Source organism: Crocodylus siamensis, chromosome 1 (genome assembly GCF_052110815.1).
Source record: "Crocodylus siamensis isolate JL-2025a chromosome 1, ASM5211081v1, whole genome shotgun sequence".
Classification (NCBI taxonomy): domain Eukaryota; kingdom Metazoa; phylum Chordata; order Crocodylia; family Crocodylidae; genus Crocodylus; species Crocodylus siamensis.
This window is the reverse complement of record NC_143395.1, coordinates 345,504,672-345,530,966: the sequence shown is the minus strand read 5'-3', so window position 1 is coordinate 345,530,966 and position 26,295 is coordinate 345,504,672. Positions and strand designations below refer to the sequence as shown.

The window sequence follows — 26,295 nt, the reverse complement described above, 5'->3', positions numbered from 1 at the left end:
CTCCAGAATTTTAACTTCCATGTCGGAGGTTAAAGCCTATCCAGTGATTTCCCTTTCACCTGCCCTTCCTCCTATGGCATTCAGCAGGATCAGTTAAAGCTGAATGTTGGTTTCCCATAGTTTATTAGGGTCTCAACCGGCAGGTGAGGGACTCCCCATCTGCAGCTCCCTTGCCCACTTTGTGCTTTGGGACAGGGCATGACTTCTGCCCTGCCACAGTTAGGCTATGTTCATATCTCATCAGTTTCTCTATTACAACCCCTAGAACAGTCAGGAAGATCTATTTACTACAAGCCCTTCTAGTTTATATTAATAGAGCTCAGTACTAAATCTGTCTACTGATATTGACAGTAGTAGTATGGCACAAAAGAAAGCAACTTTACTGGTGGGTAGATGAAGAGGAACAGTTCAAGGACCAATAAGTATAAGGAAAAGTGACCTGCCTGGCTTTCTTTGATAGCTTAAAAAGTTCTTTTAATATAAGTCAGTATTGTCAAAGGTATGTTTCAATAAAAGTAGACTGACACAATTTAGGACTAACACTGAAAAATTCTAGAGTTAAAATAAAGCTCTCAGGTCAAAAGGTTTTTTTCCCAGTGAAGATTTAAAATGAGTATATCACTTTTGTGCCCCAGCAGGAAGTGAATAATGTTTTGTGCACTGTTTCCAGCTGCCTGACTGTGTGGTAAAGCTGGAATACCCTGTACATATAATGAAAATGAGAGAATGAAAAAAATGTTTGCACTATATTAATAAAGGAGATAGTATGGTACAAAGGTCCACAATTTTGAGATGTTTCATACAAAATACTTTTATTTTTTGTAAACTAAAAAGATCAAGTGAGATATTTTATTAGCATGAAGGAACTGGAAGGTTTATGCAAGACAGGGTAAGAGAAGTTCAATTCTTATAAAAATAAATGTCCTGAATTTCAAAAGTGCTCAGCAATTAGCAATTCTGTGATTTCACTGCCAAATAGACTGTACCTTGCTCAGAGTCACCTGACTGTCATTCCCATAAAGATGCTAAAAAAGGGACACACAGATCAAAGAGATCCAAATAAAGGCTTGACATTCATGATAAAAGATTCTCTTCATTGACCATAGGATTCAGGAGACTATGAAGCCACATTTTGGAAAAAATGTAGCTATAAACCTGGGTGGCTGTGGTATTTACATACAATGCTAAAAAATTTTAGTTTTGAAATGCTATATCTTTTTATTACTTTAATTGAAGACCAGAGACTGTGATCAATATTGTGATGCTTTTACCTCATTGATCATTTGTTTATAAATATACATATTTTCAGCATCTGAGTAAAGTTTATGATGTTTTCAGTATATGGTGAAAAGGAAATAGTTCTGCCAGACTCTAATATATTGTAAAACTGAGAGATAGGGTGACATTGGGCATGTCTATATGTGCCCCATCAATGCTGTTTTTACTGCTGTAACAGCCCGTACTGCACCATGTCTATCGTGCACAGTTTTTTTTAGCCCCTATGTCACTGTAGCAAGACGCTATACGGAGGGAGCACATAACTACTGCAGTGTAGCTGTGACATCACAGTTTGTGCCTGCTGATGCTACGTTGCCATAGCATGCTGCCACAGTGACATAGTGTCACATGGAGATGCACCCGTTAAGATATCAGAAATATATAATAGCTCATCACTGCTTAAAATGGTGGGAGTGTTATACTGCCAAATACTATTATCTAGTGATATAACTTATTTTCATGAAATAAGTTTACAGTAGAAAGTTAACAATCCCACATAAAGACTACCTTAGACACAAGATCATGCAGCTTACTTTAAGTCACATGATTGCAGATCAGATTCCTGGGATCCAGGGGCTGCACCAGGAACATGGTCTAAGTAAGTCAAAGTAAAGGGAGAGGAGGGCAGGATCAGGGGGAGGATAGTGGTTCTGCAGAGAGCTTTGGGAGGAGCTATCAGGTCCTTGCAGGTGGTTGGTGGGTGAGTTTGGGGTATTGTCTGTACAAGAATGGGGGCCAGAGGGTGAAAAACAGTGGGCATTTGTACATGTGCTCCAGGATTGGGGGCGGGGCACCCAGAGTGTCTCTTGTATCAGCATCAAAATGATGAGAGGCACTTAGCTAAAGCTTGTTCAGTGACCTTTAGACAAAACACCCCCACTGCCATTTTGAAGTGCAGGGACACTGATACACAAGATGCTGGAGGCCACCGGAGCATAGTAATTGCCATGCTGCAGCAGACTCAATTAATCAAGTGTACTCCAATGCACATTGGACCAACCTCCCTACTTGTTTGTAAGCACCCATTCTGATTAGAATGTAGGGTTATGAAAAGTGCAGTCCCAGGGCTGGGATGAATTGCTGAGCTTTCCAAGCCCTGGGGCTGTGCTCCAAATGGTTAGATTAGGTATGGTTTAATCCAAACTGCATAGTGCACCTCTTCAGGTGAAATAAGTTAGATCAGGTGAGCCATTCTTTGCCCAACCTAAACTCTGTATATATGTACAGTTAGTTAGATCTAAGTATAAAGTTCGTACATATCCAAAAATATTTGCTATATGAATAAAGCTATATGAGGATCTGTTTCCAGTCAAAAAAATTTAACATTCTCCTTTCTAGGAAATATACACTGCACATGTTACGTTACCTGTGTATGCAAACTGCACAAGATCCCACAATGCATTAGGGTCTATGCCTTCCATTTTGATCTCCTCTTGTTTGGCTTCACAAACATCACTTGTAAACATCGCAGCAAAGTAGTCAGATACTGAACTTAGAACAAGCCTACAAGAAAGTTACATAGATGCCAGTTAAATTTATGCATTTTTAGTCCCTGAAGTAGTTTAATTAAAAGTTGTTTGTTTTTTTTAATTTAAAATATTACGATTTTAGGGTAAATACAAAACAGAAGCAGAAGTTTATTACAATTCATAGGTAGAGACATGCAGAATGACATTCTAATTTGTTTTTGCAGCTATGTGTACAACACATGGTGCACAAGCACAGAAGTATACAAGCAAAACAGATACATTTACAATCTTCATCACTCAGGTCATATCACACAAGTATCAATAATGATATCATTTTTGTTAAAATGACAGTCACTAGGAGTAAAAACTAGACAGTGACAGAAACTGATAACACATGTAAGGGGTGCTCTTTTCCCCTTCTGAAAGGACACATTGTGATACCCAGCTTATTCAATATTAAGAAAATCAACACAATTGGGTCAGAAAAAGATACTCATTTAGGAAATATTACCCCAAGGGAAATAAACAACAACACATTATTTCCTAGTTCCTGATACGGATAATAAATTTGTCCTAGAAATGTAGTTTTCATAAAGCTAAGATACTGAAATAAATAATAAGAAGAAAATTAGGAATGTTTTATATCTTTAAGGCGTAAGCACTTTATCCTCACACATTCAGGGCATTTCTACAAATGCATTTGATCGAGAATCAGTTTATTTGCAAGTAAAGTACTTGTGAGTAAACACTCCCAGGCAGGCATCTACACATGTAGGCAAGCAGGAGCAGATTTGCTGCTAATGCTAATTAACTGCTTCCACTTTCCCTGCTATAGGCCTCTGACACCATGAGGGGGAGCTCTAGACTCCTGGGTGCTAGTCCAGAGGCTGGCAGGAAACACTGGACCAGGAGGCAGCTGTCTCATAGCTGTTTCTGTGATACCGCCCCCCTGCCCCTCAGGACTGCCTGCTGCTGGGGTGGGAACAATGTCTCCCTGCCCCAGCAGCAGGCAGCTCCTAGCCTTGGCTCCCTGATCAGGGGCAGGAGACTTGGAAAAAGCTGCAGGGAAGTGTCAGGTCCCAGCCCCCTATCCCATCCACCAGTGGGGCAACTAGCAGCTAGCTTGCTGCCCCACTGGTAGATCAGGGCAGGGGGCTGGGATCTACCCCATCCCACAGCTCTTTCCAAGCCCCATGCCTTGATCAGCTAGGTCACAACATATGATTCAGACCTGCCCCTAACCAGAACAGTTCCCAGTCCCAGCTCCACAGTTGTGGGGCAGAGGCTGGGGCGCCTGTTCCCCACTCAGCTTTATGAGCACAGAACTAGACAGGGAACAGGGTGGGGAGCTTGTTCACCACTCAGTTCCATAAGCGTGGAGCTGGGTAGGGAACAGGATCCCCAGCCTCCACCAATAGGGAGCTCCCACTGCCAGCTCTGCAACCATGGAGCCAGCACTGGAAGATTCCTATCTCCCACCCCAAGCTTTGTGGTCATGGTGCTTGGACCAGGAGAACTTATCTCCCAGCACTAGCCCTGCAGTCATGAAGCTGGCACTGGGAGATAAGGGTCTCCCAGCCCAAGGCCCATGACCGCAGAGCTGGCACTGGGAGAGCTGTCCACTCCTCAATCGTGATGGTGAAGCAGGGGCTTGGTGATAACGATGTCACAGAACCGGCTCCCCGATCACAATCTTGAAGCGGGGTGGCTTGAAGCTCCCTGATGCCAGGACAGAGGGACACAGCCTTGCCCAGGCTCCGGGGCAGAGTCCACCTTGGCAGCATGCCGCTCCCAGGGACAGGGAGCTATCTCCCACTCCCCTGGTGGCCAGCTGACCAGCAGAAGATTTCTTCCTGGTTAGGTGTCTGTCTACATGAGTGCTACTGCCCCATTACTAATCACAAGTAAATTTGCTACTTGCACTTGCAGGTAGCAAATTTAGTTTTGATTAGTGAGGTTTACTATGCAGTAAGCATGTGCATGTATAGACACATATGCTTACTGTGCAGTAAACTATCCTACTTCATAGTAAAGCATCTTCTGTAGATGTGCCCTCATTCAATGTAATATTTCTACATGAAAAATAAATCTTATGTTCTGTAGCTAAACATAACCATCCCTCCATCCCCCACCCAGTTTATTATTTTCAAAACTGCCAATATACAATTCTATAGCTGCTGCAGCCAGCAGAAAAGAGCCATGTGAGGAATCTGAAAGCATGGAAAGTTCCTCACTCCCATTGTATGAGATTGTACATGTTGTACTAAACATTAACTCCAAACGAGGGCTCCAGAGCATCAAATGCATTCAAATACATGAAGTACCTTAATGAGAATGAAATAAAATCCATCACAATACTGTACTTTTAAAAGACAACCATTTTCTTATTTGGTTCAAGATACTCTTAATAGCTCCTAATTGCTATCAAATACTTACTCACTATTTGAGACTAAATATAAATATATCTCCATTGAACCTCACAAGCAGCTATTTACTGAATCCAGATAGCCAACCAATTTTGGATAACTATTACTTATAAGCAGTGACCCTGGTTTTCTCTAATTAAAAAAAAAAAAATCCCCAATTTTTGGATTAAAAAAGTAACCCCCCCCCCCACACACACATATATGTGGCATTTCATTTTGATCATGAAAACATGTGTTTTTTGGGTTACATTTTTTAATCCAAAAATTGGGGCTGCTTTTATCAGAGAAAACCAGGATCTCTGCTTATAATCTTTCACTAAAATACTTGAGTATCCATATTGAAGCTTATTTAAAATGACATGATTTATTTTTTCCTTATCAATTTCAAACTACAATTTTAATGTAAGGTTTATTACAACAGTAATAAAATACACATTGAATGATGGGATAAGACCTTTTAATTGGGGTATGCTGTTATTCCTCTGTGGAAAAAGCCATGTTGCTTTTTGTTTAATAATTATTGTCTTGCACTTGCAACCTCACTCGCTCAGCTCAGCCTCGCATTGGCTGCTCATGAGAGTGGCCTGACTGGCTGCAGGGCTCCGCCATTTAAAACAGCTTCTTTGCCCCGCCTTTGGCCGTGCGCCTCATGAAAATTGTAAATTTGAAAATTATTCTTTGAAGAAACATCGACTAAAAAGACAAAAAGAAATTAATCATAATACTAGGTTGGCTAAACACAGGAGAACCCCACTGCATGACAATGCTGTTCTCAGGAATGGGCTTCTAATAGGGAAGAAAAAAAGTTGAGTAAAAAGGCAGTGAATTAAAAAATTGAAAAAAAGAAACTTTTTAAAACAGCAATACTTATTATCAATATTCTAAAAGGTAAGCATTGTATGATAAATTATTTATCTCTTATTCCAATATAGGTGAAAAACAAAAACAATAAACAAACAAAACACAGAAAACACAAAAAAAACCCTGTCCTAGATAAAGCTTTACTGGAGGAAGAATTGTTGCAGTTCCTTTACTGGTAACCTCAAGTGAGTCCACACTTGCACTATCTGTATACTAGCATACCTCTGCAAACAAAGATCTTGACTACCATACCAAGTTAGTATTTCTTTTTAAAAAAAAGTCAAAAGGTTATTGTAAATAAAGAAATATATATTACCAACCACAAAGACCATTATTAGTTCCACAACATTTTGAAACTATTTTTCCTTGAATATTATTCCTTCAGTGAATGGAATTCAAGTGAAAGACTCCTGCTAATTAAACTTGCCTGTGACAAGTGACACTTTTGTAAAATTATGCTTGTGGTATGAAAGCATCTAATATTCAAATGAATACAAATATAAAAAGAAGAAAATCAACTATCTAAATAGTTTATAATGATCTGCTGTTTTCTGTTCTGAAAAATAACTATAAACTTGAGCTCTGAGTCAGGTTGACCTCTTCAACAGAAAGGTCAGCTGTCCCAAGGATGTTGTTTTCCTTCTTTCAGGTACTACTCTGGCCATGAGAATATACTAATGAACTTCTTTTCTTCCATTCCTCAAACACTTTCAGGCAGAATTCATAAGTAGCCAAAAGAATTTCAGGGGCCATAGAGATACTATCCAGAGCAAATTCTGTATCAAAACAACATGACTCAACCGATTTGAAACCTTCTCTGTTTCTAGTTACTAGACACTGAAGGGAAAAACAAATCTTTTTGTTGTGAAGAAGAAAATGCTGCACACTTAGAGACATAAAAATTTCACTGCATTCAAACTTATTAAAAAGAAGATGAAGATGTGACCTGATTTGGGTTTGAGTGCCTTCAATGCTATTAAAGGCTTTTTAGTCTAGGGGAGGCAGGTCATATAAGGAGGACTACCTGAAAGTTAAAACCAAACAAATCTGAATACAAGGCATAGATTTAACAGTGAGGACAGTTATTAGAATGAACTACCAGGTTGTAGTTTCTCTACTTCTTTCAGCTCCACTGGCTACTTTAGCCAAACAGAATAAGTTTGATGCATAGATTACTGAATGGAAGTTTGTTATCTTTCTGGACTTAAATTCTTTGGCCTCCATTGGGTGCATCCACACGTGTGTTTTGCTACAGAGTTGACCAATGAGCTCTGCAGCAAAGTGTCATGGTCTACAAATGCATCAGTGAGGTAATTAACTCTGCTGTAAGACAGTACTGTCCCCGAGGTCATTTTGTGTGCTGAAATGCATATGTAAACACTGACCACAAGCATAAATTGCACCTGGTCAGCCCAGGCAGCAGGGGACCAGATCTCTGCCTGCCATGTAGCCACATGGCTCCGCTTATTCAGCACTCTCATGCCCCAGCCACCTCCTCCACTGCCCAACACTTCTACCTGGAGCCCAGGGCTAACCCCTTGAGCTTTTTGCCAGTCTGGGCCTGCTCTGCCCTGGCTCAAAGTGCTGCTGTCTTGGGTGCATGTGGAGACACTGTGCCTGGGAGCAGTGTAACCCGGCTCAAGGAGCACCGGAGTTTATTGCATTGCATTAACTGAATGTGTAGGTACCCCCATTGAGAAGAAATGTTCATTTCTGATCCGATTGTGACTTAGTTGTGCCATCACAGCTAAGACTAACAAATATTCCCTAATTTTTCCAAATGAAATCTAATGTTTCCTTTTATTTTTTGAATATTTTTCTCTTCCTTTGTCTACCTTCTCCATTAATAACTACATACAAGGATTTTGCTACAGGGAGAAGAGAGATAAATGTCAATACCACTGAAGAATGGCAGTAATTCAACCTTTAGTCTGCCTATATACCTCTGAGTCTCTGCCTCTGTTATGCATAGTCTTATCTAGCTATCTAATAAGAAGACTCCTCCTCATGTAATTATACCATTAGAAGATTTCAAGGCCTGTATCTATGCAGCTGTATGGAGGAGGTATTGTTCTGTATTAAGAGTTCAGTCAAATCCCCATGATAAATTATGATTAAAACCACATTTATGTTTCTTACAAACCAGGCAGAACACTAAACGTGCTGTAACCCAGAATCTTTCCATGTGTATCATTCTCCTTTCAAGAAAATATTTAAATCTGTCTCATCAAAGCAGAATATTTTATATATTGAAAGTAATCACATATCAAAAAAGGACACCCTACCCCTCCCAAAAAAATCAATGTGTAGTGTATGATTTCACTTTTAATATGGCAAGTACTTTTTCACAGAACCTTTTAATCTCTTTTTATCTAAAAGTACTTTTTTGTGGAAGCACTTACAACACTACTATTGCCTGAAATATACATTTATGAATTTTGTTTGGGGAAGGGAAGTGAGGGAAAAGGGACTCTAAAAGGTACTGCTTCTGTAAACAGTTATGCATGTAAGCAGTCCCATTAAACTGCTGCAAATTCAATATAATAAAATATAATGTACTGCTTACTTTCAGCAATCCTAATGTGAAAAGGACTAATATTAATTTCTTAGATTATGTAATGACACAAATGGTGATGATCTAAACTAACCTCCTATAAGATAGAGCATAGGATTACCCTGAATTAACCCTCATTTGAACTGGAGTGTATCAATTAGGGGGAAAAAAATCTGAACTTGATTAAAAAACAGCTGAGGAATGGAAAAATCTACCACAGCCATTGATAAAAGTTTGCAATGATTTATTTATATAACATTAATAATTGCATCTGAATGTGTCTATTTTGACCTGGTTTGTGTTACAGCTTTGCCTGGTAAACATAAAATTGATAATAGAGCCCTTTTCAGTTCCTCATTCAACACATAGAGAAAGGTGATCAAGCTATCCTATAACCTTCCCTTGATAAGCTAGACATATCACGCCCCCTGAAAATGTTATTACCAGGCAGGTATTCCAGTCCTCTAATTATTTTCATGACTTTATGATCTTTCTCCAATTTTTAAATTGTTAACGTTATCAGTTGACACAATGGGTGCCTATACACGAGCAGTGAGGGTGGTCTGACATGCTGTAAGGACGTGACTCAATTAATCAAGTTTCCTGGGGCGTTGTAATTACCAAGCTCCAGCAGCCTCCAGTGTCTCATGTATCAGTGTCCTTGTGCTTAAAAATGTGATGGGAGTATTTTATCTAAAGCTAATTCAGTGATGCTCCAAAAGCTGACCTAATTAAAGCACCACAATGTTTCATGTATCAGTTCCCACACTTCAAAATGATAGCAGGGCACTTGAAGTAAAGCTCATTTGGCTTTAGTAATTCCAGGGTGTTGGAGCAGGCTCTGCTGTCATGTAGAGACACCCTTAGAGACTAACTAGCTCAGAGAGGCATAAACTTCCATAGGTCTCCTGCTAACAATAAGGAAGTATTTCATGATTTCTAATCTAAAACTCTTTTGCTATAATTCAGAGCTATTGTTCTGTGCCTTTCTGCTGCAAGGGAGAACTGCTGTTCTCCCTTTTCTTTTTGACAGCCTTCCAAATATTTGAAGACTATTATCATTTCTCCCCATAGTTACCTTTTTCTCAAGCTAAATGTGCCTAGACCTCTCAATCTTTTCTCATATCTGTAATCCCATAAAATCTTTGAAAGCTTTATTTCTACAAGCTCATGTTGACCAACTTTGATTATATTAACCTTCTTTAATTTTGATCAATCAAGCTTGACATTAGTATGGACTATTATTTGATCTAAGTTTGAATAAACATTTACAGGCCTATAATTACCAGGTTCATTCTTTCTTCCCTGTATACTTACTGCTACATCATTAGCTTTCTTCCACTCTTCTAGAACCTCCCTGTTCTAGAAGATAGATATATCATCATTAACACTTCAAAGAGTTACCTGGCCAACTCCTTGAAACTTCTTCAACACAAATTATGTAGACTGCTAATATGCCATGACTCCTCTCTTCTACCTGAACTCACTTGTTATTTAGCAGATAATTCTTTTCCTTCCTTGAATCTGAAGTTTCTCTGATATTCCACAATATCAGCATTTCTCTTTCTGACTTTATAGCCTTTCTGCCTATAAAAGTAATCAACCTGCAAGGGTACTTAGAAAGAAAGCCTCACACACTGTCTTTTCAACTATCTCCAAAACTTCTTTACCACTTCTGTCCAATGCTCAGGTTATTACCTATTAAATATCAGTGTTTACTACTTCACCTTTGCTCACACGGATAAGTTAGGGCCAGCAGTAAGTCAGAATGATTTTTGCAAAGTATTCTGTGTTACAATGTTACCCCAGACTAAACAGAAGTTCACTGTTGGTTGGCGGGGGGAGGTGGAGATCTGTAGACTGGGAGCCTGGAGCCAGGTTCCCACAGCAATGGCCAGGGCTCTTTGCCAGTGCTTGCTGTTTTCAGAGTGGGAGGACAGAAAGCCAGTGGAGGGAGCTCATTCTTAGGGTACCCCAACTGGTGCTGAAGGGTAGGCTTGGTGAATTGGAGCCCCCACCCTCCAAGGGGGAGGCACTGAAAACCCCCCAGACTGAACTCTCTCTGCTCCCTTTCCCCCCTCCCATTCTGAAAACAGCAACAGGCTGGGAGATCTGAAGACACGTTACAAAAGACTATATTTTGTAGCATCTTTATCTGATACCTCATTTAATGAGGAGTCAGGTTTTCACCCAATTGGCCATTTTTGAAGCTGTTTGCAGCTGTGCACTTGTGTTTGGTCATAGCTATGACTTGTTTTTTGTAGCCAGACTAGGTGAAAATTGTCACTTCTGTCTGGACCCTGAACCTCTCAAAGTCTGGAAGCAATGGTGCTGATCAAAGACCTAAGGTCAGTCTCACTTTAGCCACATTTGTGTATCTTCTTGAAGTTTGATTATTCTTACAAACAAGATTTTGTGAATATTTACAAAGAACAGATGATATGCACAAGCTGCTCAACTATTCAAAGGACACGAATTCTGAATTTTGTATATGATTGTTTTAAGTTTATAATGGTCCTTGCTTCCATGTTGGGGGGGGGGGGAGTATCATATACACAATTAATCAAAACATTACTGCAGATTTTCAATATTTATAAATTGCTTGTGAACCATGAAGAATTTACACCAAAGATTTTTCAACATCCAAATGAACTCATGAAAATATTGACTAATTCACAAATAACTCAATAATATAATATATATGAACCCCCTCACTAAATTATTTGCCCATCTTTATTATAATGCTGGTGCTATTATTTGATAATAAGCTGACTATCCTCTAACGTCCGTTAGTTTTGAATCTCCTTCTTTATTTACAGCAATTTATGCACTGTTTTAGCTAATGAGCATTATTTCAATAACAGCTGTTACTTTTACTAGTAACACTCATGCAGCTTTAATGAAGCAGGTGTCAAATAAATGTCTTGAAATACAGTACATGAATCAAAGCACTACAACTCATTAGCCTGAATTACATTATTCTTAACAGATTCCCCAAAAGGGGAAAAACATAACAGTTTAACCTATGGTTTTGTTGCTGCAGCAATTTTTGTTGCTGAAAATGTACAACTAAAATAGTATATATGAATAGAAAGAAATAATTTATCAAAAGGAGACATGAGATACATATTACAGTATCCACTATTATTTATTTGCTATAAATTTATCTCCCAATAATATTCATAAAAATAAATATTAAAGAGTAAAAGGCAATACTTTTTGTATCTCTGCATAAAATAATATGAGTCCACAAAAATATTATGAAACGGTGGTTTTGGAATTGCATCATAGTGCATTCTATTGAAGAATGGGTCAATTGGTACTGAAAAATTAAAACGCAGCTTACAATTCAAGTTAGATCAGGGGCGTCAAACTCATCCAGCCCTGTAGGCCAGGTGAGGGTCTCTGAGCCAGTCTGCAGGCCCAGTTAAGCCATGCTAGTACCAGTGTGCAGGGCCAGTCTGGCAGGGTGCCTCAGTGTGTAGCATGGTCCCTGTACTGGGCTCATTCTGGGCTTGTGATGTGTGGGTTGAACCTGGCACTGCAGATGCTACCCATGGCCAAGGTGGCTGACACAGAGTATACATGCATGAGCAACCCAGTTGGACTGGCCCTGAATGGTGGCTCCAGGACTCACCCAGATTGGGCCCCAAGCTGTCTGTGCATGTGGGAGCTAGTGTGCAGGGCCAATCTGATGGGGCAACATGTGCAATGAATGCCCTGTAAAAGCCCCTTGTGCTTTGGGTAGTGTCTACAGTGCAGGGACCAGCCTGTGCACTGCAGGTAACATGAACCCTGGTACAGGGCAGGTACATGGTGCACAGGGCTCATAAGCTGCATCCAGCATCCCAGGCACTATGTTACCTGTGGGACTGGCCCTGTATGCTGGCTCCAGCACAGCCTGATTTGAACTAGCCCCAGAGCCAGTGTGCAGAGTCAGTTCAGCTGCCTGTGCCACATTCAGTACCTGCAGCACTGCGTTCAGGCTTCACGCCAAACTGGCTGCCAGGATGTGGGCCCTATGTTTCACACTACAGAATTAGAACATACTACAGACTTCAGAACATATAAAAAAGAAGGAAAGATCTATGAATATAAAGATCTGTACAATTTGCTTAGAGGGTGTACTGCAAGAAAGTGGTTTCATTTTTCCCTCCAAGCCCAATCAAGAAACCCAAACCCAAGAAATCTACCAGAGCATGAGTCTCCTAAGAGGAAATCCAACCTCAAGAAGACTGATGTTGTATATAAGACTCCCCAAGGACAGTCCAGGGATATTAGGATCCCACTGAATGAAAGATGGAAATTATGCTAAGTCACACTTTGAACATCTGCAGAACAAATGTTCATTTCATGTAGGTGATATTTGTTTTGTGGGCAATCCTAGTACCTACCACTGCTCCTACCTCTCCAAATACTAGGTAACAAATTCAGATAGAATTATATAATATCTTCCTTACCCTAACAAGCCTATCTTTATTCATAAAAGTGCAGAAGGCTAATGGTGGGACAGCTATTGTCTGCTGATATTGAAAATTCAAAGCCAAGTACAGTGATCGTTTTTGAGACAATGTGGAAAAGTTCGATGCGCATATGCCAATATTTGTTTGGATTACCTCCTTTGCCTTCTGCCCTTAGGGGTAAATTTGAAACCAAAGAAATTTACCTAGGAACTACGTACTAACATCCTTATAGGCTCGGCAGTGCTACGTTGGATAGCACTACAGAAGAAAGAGACTTGGGGGTCATAATTGACCAAAAGATGAACATGAGCCTCCAATGCAATGCTGCGGTTAGTAAAGTGACCAAAACGCTGGCTTGCATCCATAGATGCTTCTCGAGCAAATCCCGGGACGTCATTCTCCCCTTGTACTCGGCCTTGGTGAGGCCGCAGCTGGAGTACTGCGTCCAGGTTTGGGCTCCACAATTCAAAAAGGATGTGGAGAAGCTTGAGAGAGTCCAGAGGAGAGCCATGCGCATGATGAGAGGTCAGGAAAACAGATCTTACAATGACAAGCTGAGAGCCATGGGACTCTTTAACCTGGAAAAGCTAAGGGCTCAGGGGTGATCTGATGGTCACCTATAAGTTTATCAGGGGTGACCACCAGGGTTTGGGGGAACGTTTGTTCACCAGAGCACCCCAAGGGATGACTAGGTTGAACGGTCACAAACTCCTGCAAGACCATTTCAGGCTGGACATAAGGAAGAATTTCTTTACTGTCTGAGCCCCCAAGGTCTGGAACAGTCTGCCAGCGGAGGTGGTTCAAGCACCTACATTGAACAACTTCAAGAGTAAATTGGATGCTTATCTTGCTGGGATCCTATGAACCCAGGTGACTTCCTGCCCTTTGGGCAGGGGGCTGGACTCGATGATCTCCCAAGGTCCCTTCCAGCCCTAATGTCTATGAAATCTATGAAATATCAAGATACTTTCATGGCTGAGGTGGAAGAGACTCAGCTGCTCTGGTTAGCCCCTTAAGGGAAGAAGAAATAGTGTACATGAGATAAAGAGAACAGAGGTCAGTGACAAGCAGTGATCCTGGTTTTGTCTGCTTAAAAAATCCCAAATTATCTGACTAAAAACCCCAAACTCTGCATTTTTCTGCAATTAAACAGAAATATCACTATATAGAGAGAGATCAGCTCAACACAATGTTTTATTGATATCTTCACAATTTTACAGCAGTTTGGTAGCCTAACAGTGCCTCAAACATTATAATTAAATAAATTCTAAATACCTATATATTTTAGCATTTGATTTCGGTCTTTTTATCATGGAAAATCAGAGCTTCCCTTGCCCCCTTCACTCACCAGGATGTGAGTCCAACTATGGCTGTCCCTGCACTACTTTGTCGTAGGGGGGCTCCCCCCAGCCTCAAGCAGCCACTTGCAGGATGGAAGGCTGGCAGCTTTCATGAGTTTGTTTTCTCCTTTGTGGCACTGAGCAACCCTGATATGCCAGTGCCCTGCCCCTGCCCATGCTGTTGCCCCTCACTCACAAAGCACAGTCTTCCACCCTGCTCAGGCCATGCTGGTGCTCCTCACTCCTGACCCAAAGCCCCCTGGTCCTGCTGGTGTGCTGCACTCCTGACTCACAGCCACCCCTGGTCCTAGTGCCCCTCACTCCCAAACCACAGGCCCCCCAGCACTTCTAGAGCCCCTCACCCCTGACTGCCCCTGTCCTACACAGGTCAGATTGCCGCAGCTGCAATGGCTCCAACATGTGTTGACAGCAGAGGAGCAAGTCCAGCCCTAGCACAGGCTGGAGGGAAGAGCGGGGAGAGGGACCTGTGGCACCCCCTCCCAAGGCTGGGACTCCTATGCTGCACGAGGTGGCCTTTCTACAGCACCCTGCCGTGGGCAGTTTCTCCTGGCTGCCCCATCCCTGACAGCATGGGCATGAGCTCTGGTGCCACCAGTCCAGGCACACAGCTCCCCATTGCTCCCAAAGGTCTTCCCTCCCCCCTCCCCCAGCTGGAGAGTCAGGCACCTCCCCCTGCCCTTCTGGAGCTCCAGCACCTGGACAACTTCCCCCCCACACACACCCATCCCCTCCACACACTTCTAGCACACATACACACAGGCTCACATGCCCCTGCCCCCCAGCCTCCTGGACAGTCCCCAAGCCCTGGCCCTCCAATCCCACCATAGACTTACCTGCATCCAGCTCCTGAGGCTGCTCCTACCAGCCTGCCTGGCTGTATGTGTGGTGCCCTCTGCCTCCAATTGCCTTCCCTCTGCTCACCCCAGCCCCTAGAAGCCACTTGTAGGCTATAAAGCTGCCAGCCTACAAGGGGAAACCTGAAGTTTCCCATGGTTTTCTCCTTTAAAGAGGAAAACCTGTGTTTTTTCTCCTTCAAATGAGAAAATCCAGGTTTTTCTGCATTTTTCTACAGAAAACCTGGATCCCTGGTGACAAGACAAAAAACTAGCATCTCAGATACAGTTGCTGTAGTGCTTAACATTAGCAATCTTGTTATGTGTATACTATGCTTCTGGCCCTTTTTCACCCCAAAAATGGGGAAAGACAAGTTGAATAATCCTAACCTAACTGAATCATCAGTGTGTGATACTTACAAACCACCCTATTCATTTACACCTTCTGATAAGCAGCTTTGATTAAGGCAGTGAGAACATGGAAGATTTGATTAAAGTAGCTGGTCACAGCTCAGAAGAAAGTAAACAAGATCTGAATAAGACAGTCTTATTCGTGGCTTTATTCAAACACTTTCTGCGTTGAATTTATTATATCTTGTAAGCTAAAACTATATGTTATTTGATTTCAAATAGCAATCTGTCCTTTTCATATTTCAATATTTGATGGCAGGACTCCAAAGAACACTTAACAGGAGCAAGTATTGCTTGATGCTGGTCATTACCCCAAAGAGATAACAAACTAAAATTATAAAATAAGAGACAACAGGTGATGCTACACAGACAAAGGAACAGGAAATGATAATTAAATGATTTAGATGAGTGCAAGAATCAAAGCAGATCAGCTACTTATTTCAACAATAATGACTGCTGTTTTTGTAGGCATCATGCCAAAGATTTTTAAGGAAGGATTTGAAGGAAGTCAATCAAATAGTTTTGCAGAATTTTTTTTTTTTTTAAATCTCTTCCCATTTATGTAGAGTAACATGGAAGAAAGCTTGAAGATGCATGCGAGGCAATCTGTTTGCTCACTCTTTCTTCATTGTTTTGTGTAATACATTAAGTATGACAGTGTATTCTCACTTACATAATTATATTCTGCCTAAGAATATTCTTACAGTTTCAAATGCACAAAATATCTTTCTGTACTTTGTATTGTAAAATATTGGGTAGTATTGCCATATTAGTATTACAGTTGCTTGATTCAACCTGGCAAGAGATACGTTTTTTACCTCTGGAAGGAATACATCACTATACATTCTTGTTAGCTGCACCTCATCAGAATTTAGGTATCTCAACTAAGTATATACAGTGATTTGAGTAGATAAAACTATGTTGGATAAGCTGGTTTAGGTTGGAAGAAGGGGTTGTGAAAATGAAAAATTAGGAGAGATGAATTAATCTGCAGTGGAAGAGAATAAAAAATTAAGAAATGCCATACTAGATCAAACCACAGATGTGTCTAGCCCAACCTGTCTTTCTCAGTGGCATGAAGGTGTTAATTAGAAGAATATTTAGACAAAGCATACCTAAACTGGTCCATCCCTTCCCCTTCTCCACCTTAGAAGGATGCACTGGGGAATAAGGAAGGATAAAAAAAGCAAAAGGGACTTGAAGAAGAAAAGTTTTCCTGATCTCTAGAAAAAGCCTTATGAGCACCCACATATATAAATTCACCCATCATTAGTCTTATATTAATTTCAAATCCCTAAACGAAAATTAAATTTCCTCCATTGCTACTGACCTCATGCCAAGTCACTATTTAATGGAAAACTTGTACATGACTAAGTACATGATTTACTATGCCATGTATTAACTTTCCCTAAAAATGCTGGCAAAAAAAGCATTAGAGAAGCGTCTTCCTTCATCATTTTCCTACCTGTTTGAATTTTCTCATTTCCTATACTGTGCTTCAATTGTATACAATAAAACACCAAATTATATTAACCTTCTGTTTTTATACTTTTGTTTTATGATGTGCTACTTGCACTGCTATGAAAGGCTGATTACTTGTGAAAATATGGATTAATTTATATAGAGCAAATTACTGAAGTCAATAGAGTTTAGAATAATACAATAAATTAATATTCATGCTTCATCACTCTTTTTGTTCCTGCTTTGTATTTTACAGTAATATTGACCAAATAGACTAACTGCAACTCCCTCCTCTCATGCATATCTATGGGGATTCTCTACTCTCGCCCCCCCAACCCTACACCCACACACACACACTCTGCCATCTGCTAACAGCAAGTCCATCAAAAATAGATAAAAGCTATGGTTTCTGACGGTTAACCCTAATCATTGTTAAGAAACCCAAGAATTCCTTATTTGGCAAGCACAGAATCCATGTTAACCATTAAATTCCATAACTGGGCTTAACATAACTACAAAGTGCTTGCCACATCTTCCAGTAAAAACATCAAGTACATACTATGAGACCAACCATCTCTGAATAATTAGACATCAACTTTCTGATAATTAATATACAGCAAGTATTGTGCTAAAATAATAATAAAAATCTAGCTTGTGGAGCTGGAATTTTAGGTGACTATTTAAGCATACAAATAAGAGTGTGTGGGGGGAGTGGGGTTTCAAATAAGTAACTCCCACTGAAATTTTTTGGATTCAAAACCAAGTTTAACATTTAAGCCACATTTCTGTATATGTAAAACCTATTGCATATATGTAATATGAACACTTCTATAAAGTATTAGGCAGGAAGCTGAACACTGACCCATGTTAAGACAAAAGTGTCATGTGCACAGGCGGTCAAGATCTCACACTTGTTAACAATGTACAAATCCAAACCGAAGAGTTCATTTCTGGAATTCTGACAGGAAGTCACTTTGACACCATGTCCTTAGTGCCAAAAAAAAAAAAATGTTTGTCTGTTTGCAAAATAAAATTCTTCTTACTTTCCTTCCTTCCTTCTACTTTGGATGCCTCAGACCAGGCATGCTTTGAGCTGCATGGGGCCATCCTGAGCATAAGACTCCCCAATTTCCTATCTCTTTTATTTTCTGACTCCCACCTAGCTAAAGGTCTCTTGTTTTTGTCTATCTCCTTTTCTGATTTTTTTCTTGCATTTTTGCAGGTTTTTTTCTTCTTTTTCTCTGTTCTCTGTTTCCTCTCCCTTCTACTTTCCTCTCCCTTCTACTTTCACTACGGGCCCTGTGGGTGGCACACCCAAGCCTAGGGTCAGTGAGGACCTAGTCAGGGAACTCCTGGAAGGACTAGATGTATTTAAATCAGCAGGTCCTGATGATCTCCACCCCTGAGTGCTGAGGGAACTAGCAGAGGACTGCTGGCATGGCTTTATGAGCACTTGTGGTGCTCAGGCAATGTGCCAGATGACTGGAAAAGGGGCATGTGGTCCCCATCTTCAAAAAAGGGAGGAAAGAGGACCCAGGTAACTATAGGCCCATGAGTCTTACCTCTGTCCTGGGGAAGCTTTTTGAGAGAATTATCCTGGCGCATGTCCACAAGGCGGCCGACAAGGGGCAACCAACATGGGTTCATTAGGGGCAGGTTATGTCAGACCAACCTGGTGACCTTTTATGACCAGGTCACCAAATCCTTAGATGCAGATGTCACAGTGGATATAGTCTTTCTGGACTTTAGGAAGGCCTTCGATATGGTCTCTCACCCCATTCTTATTAAAAAACTAGGAGATTGTGGTGTTGATGTCTACACAGTCAGATGGGTCACTAACTGGCTGATGGGCCACACCCAGAGAGTGGTGGTGGATGGGTTTTATTCAACCTGGAGGGATGTGGGGAGTGGGGTTCCTCAGGGCTCAGTCCTTGGGCCTGTACTGTTCAACATCTCATCAGCGACTTGGACTAGGGGGTAAGAATCACCCTGTTCAAATTCTCAGATGACACCAAAATGTGGGGAGATGTGGACACGCTAGAAGGAAGGAATAGGCTGCAATCGGATCTAGACAGGTTACAGGGGTGGGCTGACGGGAACAGGATGGGGTTCAACACTGACAAGTGCAGGGTAATGCACCTGGGGAGGAAGAACCAGCAGCATAACTACAGGCTAGGGAACTCCCTTCTCATCAGTGCCAAGGCAGAAAAGGACCTAGGAGTCAACAGTGATGCCACAATGAACATGGGCCAACAATGTGGGGATGCGATCAGGAAGGCCAACCATACCTTGTCGTGCATCCACAGATACATCTCAAGCATGTCCAAGGAGGTGATCCTCCCCCTCTATGTGACACTGGTCAGGCTGCAGTTGGAGTACTGTGTCCAGTTCTGGGTGCTGCACTTCAAGAGGGATGTGGACAGCATGGAGAGGGTCCAGAGGAGGGCCACCTGCATGATCAGGGGTCAGCAGGGCAGGCCCTATGAGGAGAGGCTACGGAACCTGAACCTGTTCAGCCTCCACAAAAGAAGGCTGAGGGGGGATCTAGTAGCAGTTTACAAACTAGTCAGAGGGGGCCAGCAGGCATTGGGGGAGTCCCTGTTCCCTTCTACCATGGCATGGTATGAGCCTGGCAGGCCACCTTCCATCTCCAGCCCCAGGCCCAGTGTCTTCAGTTCTTGCAGCTGCTGAGGGAGTTCCTGATGCACAACCCAGCCTTATGGTACCCCATGCCAAGCCTCCACCAGCCTCACAGCTGTCCTCATCCAGGTGTGTGTCCTCCACCAGAGCCATCTCCTTGACCCCGCTCAGCCAGCTTGGCTCTCATCCAAAGCCCTGACTGCCCAGCTGGGCATACACTCCATCCACAATGTAGGCCATCTCCTGCATGAGATCCAGCCTGCCCTCCCACTGGAGGCAACAGCTGCCCTGGACAACCATCTCTGGGCATGCCAGGTCCCCCTTGCCATGCACACCCTGAGCAAGGCCTTCTGCTTGCTGCCAGTTGCCCTGGCTGTGGCTGGTGAGCTGGCCAGCAGGCCTGGCACCCTGGTAATGCTCCCTGTGTCTCCCAACAGTGACACGAGTTGCCCCTTTGCTTCCCTACCCCATAGAAGCCTGTATGCCTGGGTGGTTCACATCTACCATGCTGAGGTGCTGACAGGCCACCTGTCCCAGGGGCATTGAAGAGAACCTATTTCACACCTTCCTTGACTGTCCCTGCCTGAGGCCACTCTTTTTCACGCTCGAGTCACTGTTGCAGGCCCTGGGCAGAAGCCTTTCAGAGAACACCTATGTGTACTCCTACCCATACTGGGCAGCTAAATGGGGTGCTATCTGCCTGGCTAACTTTCTGCTGAGTCAGGTCGAGATGGCTGTCCTTAAGAGCCACCGCAACTGGCTTGCCAGGATCGGCTCAGATGATGCCCTGCAGTTTTTCCACTTCCTGCTGCAGGAACACTTCTCACTGGAGTTTGAGCATGCTGTGCTCTGGCAGGTGGTGCCCACTTTGGAGGCACACCGGGCCCTTGAGGGGGTGCTGTGCCACATGGAGGATGGCTGTCTTCAACGTGCATTCTGATGTCATGACTGGTCTGGGTGACTGGGCAACCTTGGTGGCAGACTGTGGCTTCAGGCTTATGTTATGCCCTGAGCCCTCACCAGGCTGCTTTTTTCCTTTTTTCTTTGTATGGGTAGTTGAAGGCATTGTTACATGTACAGGCAGTCCTCCACTTACAAAGTTTCAAGTTACAACATTTCACACTTACAAAGTTTATAAATTGATACCCTGTTTCAAATTTATGACATCAATTTTGACTTTACAACGCTTGATCTGATGCAACACCAAGCCAGTGAACAAGTTCACTGAATCACTCATGTCCCTGGAGAACATCTGTCCAAACTTCCTTGGACATTTTCTTTAAGAAGGCAGACAAGACTCCAGAAAAACCTGCAGTCAAGACCACTGAGAAGACTCCAGCCAAGAACCTCTCAAAAAGTCCAACCAACAACCCTTCAAATGTCCAGTAAAGTCACCTCAAAGAAGTCGTTCCAAATCAATATGATTGCTATTTACAATATAAATGCATTAACGTAGCTATATTACTCACCTATAATCGATCGAGTAATGCGGTATTTTTGGTGAAAATAGGGTATCAGGCCTTGGTTCAGGAACCAATTCCCCATTTATAACATTGTTTCTTATGAGAAAATTGGCTCCAAGTTACAATGTTTTGACTTAAGAAGCGGTTTTCAGGAATCAATTGTGTCATAAGTCTGAGGACTGCCTGTACTATTGGATAGAGCAGGGTAGAAATTGTGTGTTTATAGAGGGCTTTGGTTTGTACGACTGTGTGGCCGGGTGTTCCAACCGCATAACGGCATGTTAGGCATGATGTGTAGTACTGCGAAGGTGGCTGTCAGTGTGAAGTTATGACATAACAGCATAGTGCTTTTGGTTTGTTGGTGATTTGTATATTGGAACTGGACCCCAGAGGGGCCAGGTTTTTGTACCCTGAGCACCTTAATAAAGTAGCTAAAAAGTCAAAAGATAAAATCCGTTCCTTGCTTTCTTCCTTCCTTTTTCCCTTTCCCATCAGGGCTTTCCTTTTTGTTCAGGTCTTCTTATATTTTTGGTTCACTTTTTCCTATATTTGTTCTTATTCTGTGCCTAGTATTCTTACTCTTTATGCTTTCACCTACCTGTCTTGCTTAATGTCCTGTATTAAACAAGCTTTCTGAGATTCCACAGCCTCCCCCAACATACTTTTTAGCTTCTTTATTCTCCATCTCTTCCTAGCTAATTCATTATACTTACACTAGTACCAAAATATGCTGAATGTAGTACAGACATAAGGGAAGAGATAGCCTCTGCTGTAAATAGTTTATAATCTAAAGAGAAAGATTAATTTACTTTGGAAGAAAGGGTTAAGCAAAGCAGCAAAACCGAGAAGGGACTTTTAATATACAGTTCAAAAACTAAAAAGGATTACACTTAATTTTTAACCTAAATATTCATGTTTTTTTATCACGTTAAACAATATGGTAGATCTGTGTAAAAAATGTCCATGTTCCTCCAGTATCTCACAGTGTATCTCACAGTATCTCCACACTCTAAGGGGAAGGAGATCAGCTGGTTCTCTGATGGCCACCCAGCCAGTAAACTGTCAGGGAGCTGTACAAGGACCCTTGCATTGAGGCCATGGCTGCCAGAGCACCAAGTCTTGCTAGGGCTCTGGCAACAGTGTCAGTCAAACAGCCAGAGTTTCCATAAGCTGACCAGCTCTTGTCACCATGGATGGTTTGCAGGCAAACCCCTTGGTGGTTGCATGATAAAGTTCTATGCCCCATAGCGATCTATTTTCATAACAGTACAAAAGTATAAGGCACTTTGTAGCATTACAAGAATAGCATGTACCAAAGCACCTCAAATATTCTATAGCAAGAGTAATATTTCTTTTTTTAAATATCTGGTAGTATTGATTACAAGGGAATCTATATAAATTCAATCTCTTGTTCTGGAGGCCATCAGCCTATGCTGGGGTGGTCAATTATTTCAGGTGGAGAGCTCTGCCCACTTGTCACCATCTTGGGACTGAAACTCCCACTCCCTAACCCCTGACCTTTGCCACCAGAAGTCCTCTCTCCCTTACACCCACATGCTGCCCACCCCAACTCCGTGCTTCTGCCATCCCCTGTTGCCCTGGACCTGGGCTGTATGCTGCCACCAGCCCCAGCCCCACGTTCCAGGCTCCCTCCCAGCTGCAGCCCCACCCCAGTGCTTCCCTACCTGATCCCCTGAGCCAGCAGGAGACCAGGGAAGCAAGCAGGTCCCAAGGGCTGCAGCAGCAGCAGCCCCACACAGAAGCTGCACATTGGCTGGCCAGGCTTTTCTGCCCACAAGGGTCAGAGCTAGGCAATAGGATATGTTTTTGGGTCTGCATGTACATGTGGGTGCCTTGATCCCACCCTCATGGGTGGAAGGGCTAGGCAGTGCACAATTTGTTGGGGGCCCCGTGGGCTTGAAGAAAGTGCTTGGTGGGCCAAATCTGGCCTGCAGGCTGTACTTTGCCTGCCCCTGGCCTACGCACAATTCATAGTGATATAGCAGTGAATGGCCATTCAGTAAATGCTTTTCTCAAGATTCAACGTTGCCTAGATACCAGTTACTGTGCATCTGATAATGTTCACTACATTGTCAAAGTGCCATGAAGGTCTCCAGGGAACAGTGAAAATGTCTGTTAAAGGGGATCTTGTCTGGCCCTCCAGGTGGGGAGTAGTGTGAGGGGTTGGTAGCTCACCCATGTCAAAAATTTAAATTACAGTCTACAAGAGAATAAATTAGATGGATACGATGGTCTGAAAGCTTTTGAAGTTGGAACAGACAATGATGCATAAACCATAAAGAAGTTGTTAATTATGACAAACAGTTATAATAACAAAAACATTAAATTAATCTTCCGCAGCAAAGTGTGGGTTCAACTAGTTCAGTATAAAAAACTAAGTAAGTTACTGATTATTTTAAAATATATTCAGAGAAACTTGGAAATTTTATAAAAATCTGAGTTCACTTGGGGAAAAAGATATTGCTTTCTATTAAAGGGAATTAAATTAATTCAATCAGATAATAAATATAAGCACAACAAAAATAAAAAAAAAATACTACTTGGAGTTCTCCCTGTTACTTTTAGAGGAATATTTTATTATTTAATTTAGAGGAATATTTTTTACTGAAATTCCTCCTCTGATTTCTAGGAACTTTCTGTTTCATTTTAAACCTTGAGAAAAGAACCCTGTCTTCATGTTCAAACTACTCCCATGCTATTTATTTAATTCTATGTATGCTTGTATAGGTCAAGTCTATTAGTCTTAGTCAAATTTTGTCTATTTTTCACCAGAGTCTTAGCCTGACCCTGGTCAGTCTGCTTTAGAGCTAACAACTTCATCTATGTATTCTTAATTACAATTTTTATTGACCTGTCCATTTCAAAATTAAAATGTCTATCTATCATTGTATTAGTTTTATTTATACTTACTTGTAGTTTCTAATGCAGCGATCATAGGAAGCTTATTTCCTGTCCATGTTATGTACCTGATAATCAAAAACTTGTATGAAAATGGTCTGACACTTCTTAAACATTCTAGATTACATGTAGTACTTTTTACTATTTTCCCATAATACTGTGGGGAGGTGGATGTTGAGTTATGGTTTTTATCTCATCCTTACAACTAGCAGGTGCTTTGTTTTCTTGGACGGCGGGGGCTTCTCCTCTTCAGTTTTTTTGGTGTGTGTATGTGTGTGTGTGTGATATCTGCTATGCAAAACAGCTGGACACCTAAACTGAATGAATGAATGCAATAAAATTTTCTTGATTGAGACTGGACAGCTGAGGAAAACAATCATTACATATGTTTTGTATTAGGGCCCCTCTAAACATGCAAGTAAAGGCACAACAGGATTGAATAAATGATCCAGGAACACTGCCTCCACTGTATCTGCTACAGGGCTTGCAGTGTGGGCAGCATGGGGAATGCTGCTGCCAGTTGACAGCCCCACACTTCATGAGGCTCACAGGGGCAGCAGTGTTGCTGCAAACTCTGCAGCTGAAGACACTGTCCCTGGTGTGAGCCCTGCAATTAACAACACTTCCAGCACTGCAAGCCTTGTCCGCTATGGGGCTGGGAGCAGTTGATACACCTCTGTGGCTGGGAGCCCCTCAGTTGATGTGGCTCACAGCCACAGGGGAGCACTTGGCCACATGTTCAATTAATGTCATGATTAGAACAAGCTACAGGGTTATTACACATTTTTTGTGGAATAACTTCATAGTTTATTGCTTGTTTTATCACACCACTAAGATGTTGAACATGTAGCTGGATCACAACTGAAAGCATGATTACTCAGTTAATCATAATTTAAGTGTAACATGTAGAGGGGGCCACAAAGTGTGCTCAGAAACGCTACATGAAATCAGGGATCCATTGTTCTAGCTACAATACAAGCCCAATTTAGGACAATCCTTGTTGTGGAAACCCGACATCAGAACAAACAAGTTAGACAAAAGATGGAGCAAAGATGTATAACATGTGAATAGAATATTGAATGTCAAGCAAATTTCATGTACATCAACCTTTATGTAAAAGAAAAGGCGGTTGGGACTTGTTTACTTTTCTTTCATTCTAATGTGAAGTATTTTACTAGAAGCTAGTTGTGTGTACCTTACGTCTTGTTCTTCTAAATGAATTATAAGGTTAAGGTTTTCTACAAAAAATCTGTTTCATTTATAAGAACATTACAAATACAGTAACTGATTCTTTGCCATCTGAAAAGTGCCACAGTGGTCCCTTATCAATCAATTAGTTGATTGTTTCTGCAATCAAAGTTTTGATTTACACTTAGATTATTGTACCATTATGTAAGTTCTCTTACAGCAGTCCCCATCTTCCTCACTTTTTCATTTTGCAATCTGTTGTTATAATATCTGCTTAGTTTGTCAGTTCTTTTTTGATGGGCTGTGAGTTTTGTTGTACCATTTCTATTTTAAATGTGTTCATGCTGTGGCAGTGTTGCATCCGTTAGTTTATCTATTAAACAAGTGTCACAAATCCATTATATTTGAAGTAATTGTAAAATATCATCCATTTTCTGTGCATTTATTTTATTTATATATATTGTTTTGCATCTAGAAACAAAAATAAGCTGTGTCTAATTCTGTTACTTGTACGTTTGTATGAGCTATGATGTTTGATATGGATGTAGTTCTATACTGTTACATGACAACTAGTCAGGCTTCAAGAGTGACAAAGGCTATTAACACCTAGAAGTTCAAAGCTCAAATGGTTGGGAATATTAAACATTAAGAACTTACATTTGCATATCTATTCACACAAGATGCTGAGGTGAGGTGCCAAGGCCTGAGCCAGGAAGGGGAATTACTTTTTAAGGAAAATTATCTTCTACCCAAATTGTATTTGATTAGAACTAGAAGACTGGACTAGTAACCTTTAAGCGTGAATGGGTGTAAATATTCCTCTAGTCACAAATGAATCTGTAAAGATCCACGAGTTTTCAAATGGATGTATAGTAGAAGTGAGTGTACACTTCTCACAAGACAACCACTCTCTCCAAACTCTCAGTTCTGATCCTCAAAGGGAATTTACAAATGAGCCTACACTTCAC

At 41.6% G+C, this 26,295-nt stretch overlaps 1 protein-coding gene across 2 annotated transcripts in view; it reads right to left on the bottom strand.

Annotated features, from left to right (window-relative positions):
- The window catches only part of KLHL1 (kelch like family member 1), a 489,325-nt gene that overhangs the window by 344,134 nt on the left and 118,896 nt on the right, over positions 1 to 26,295 (bottom strand). For both annotated transcript variants that reach the window (XM_090024576.1, XM_090024581.1), the window contains one exon: positions 2,645 to 2,781. In XM_090024576.1, the coding sequence (XP_089880702.1) occupies positions 2,645 to 2,781 (137 nt within the window). The remainder of the gene's footprint in view (positions 1 to 2,644; positions 2,782 to 26,295) is intronic.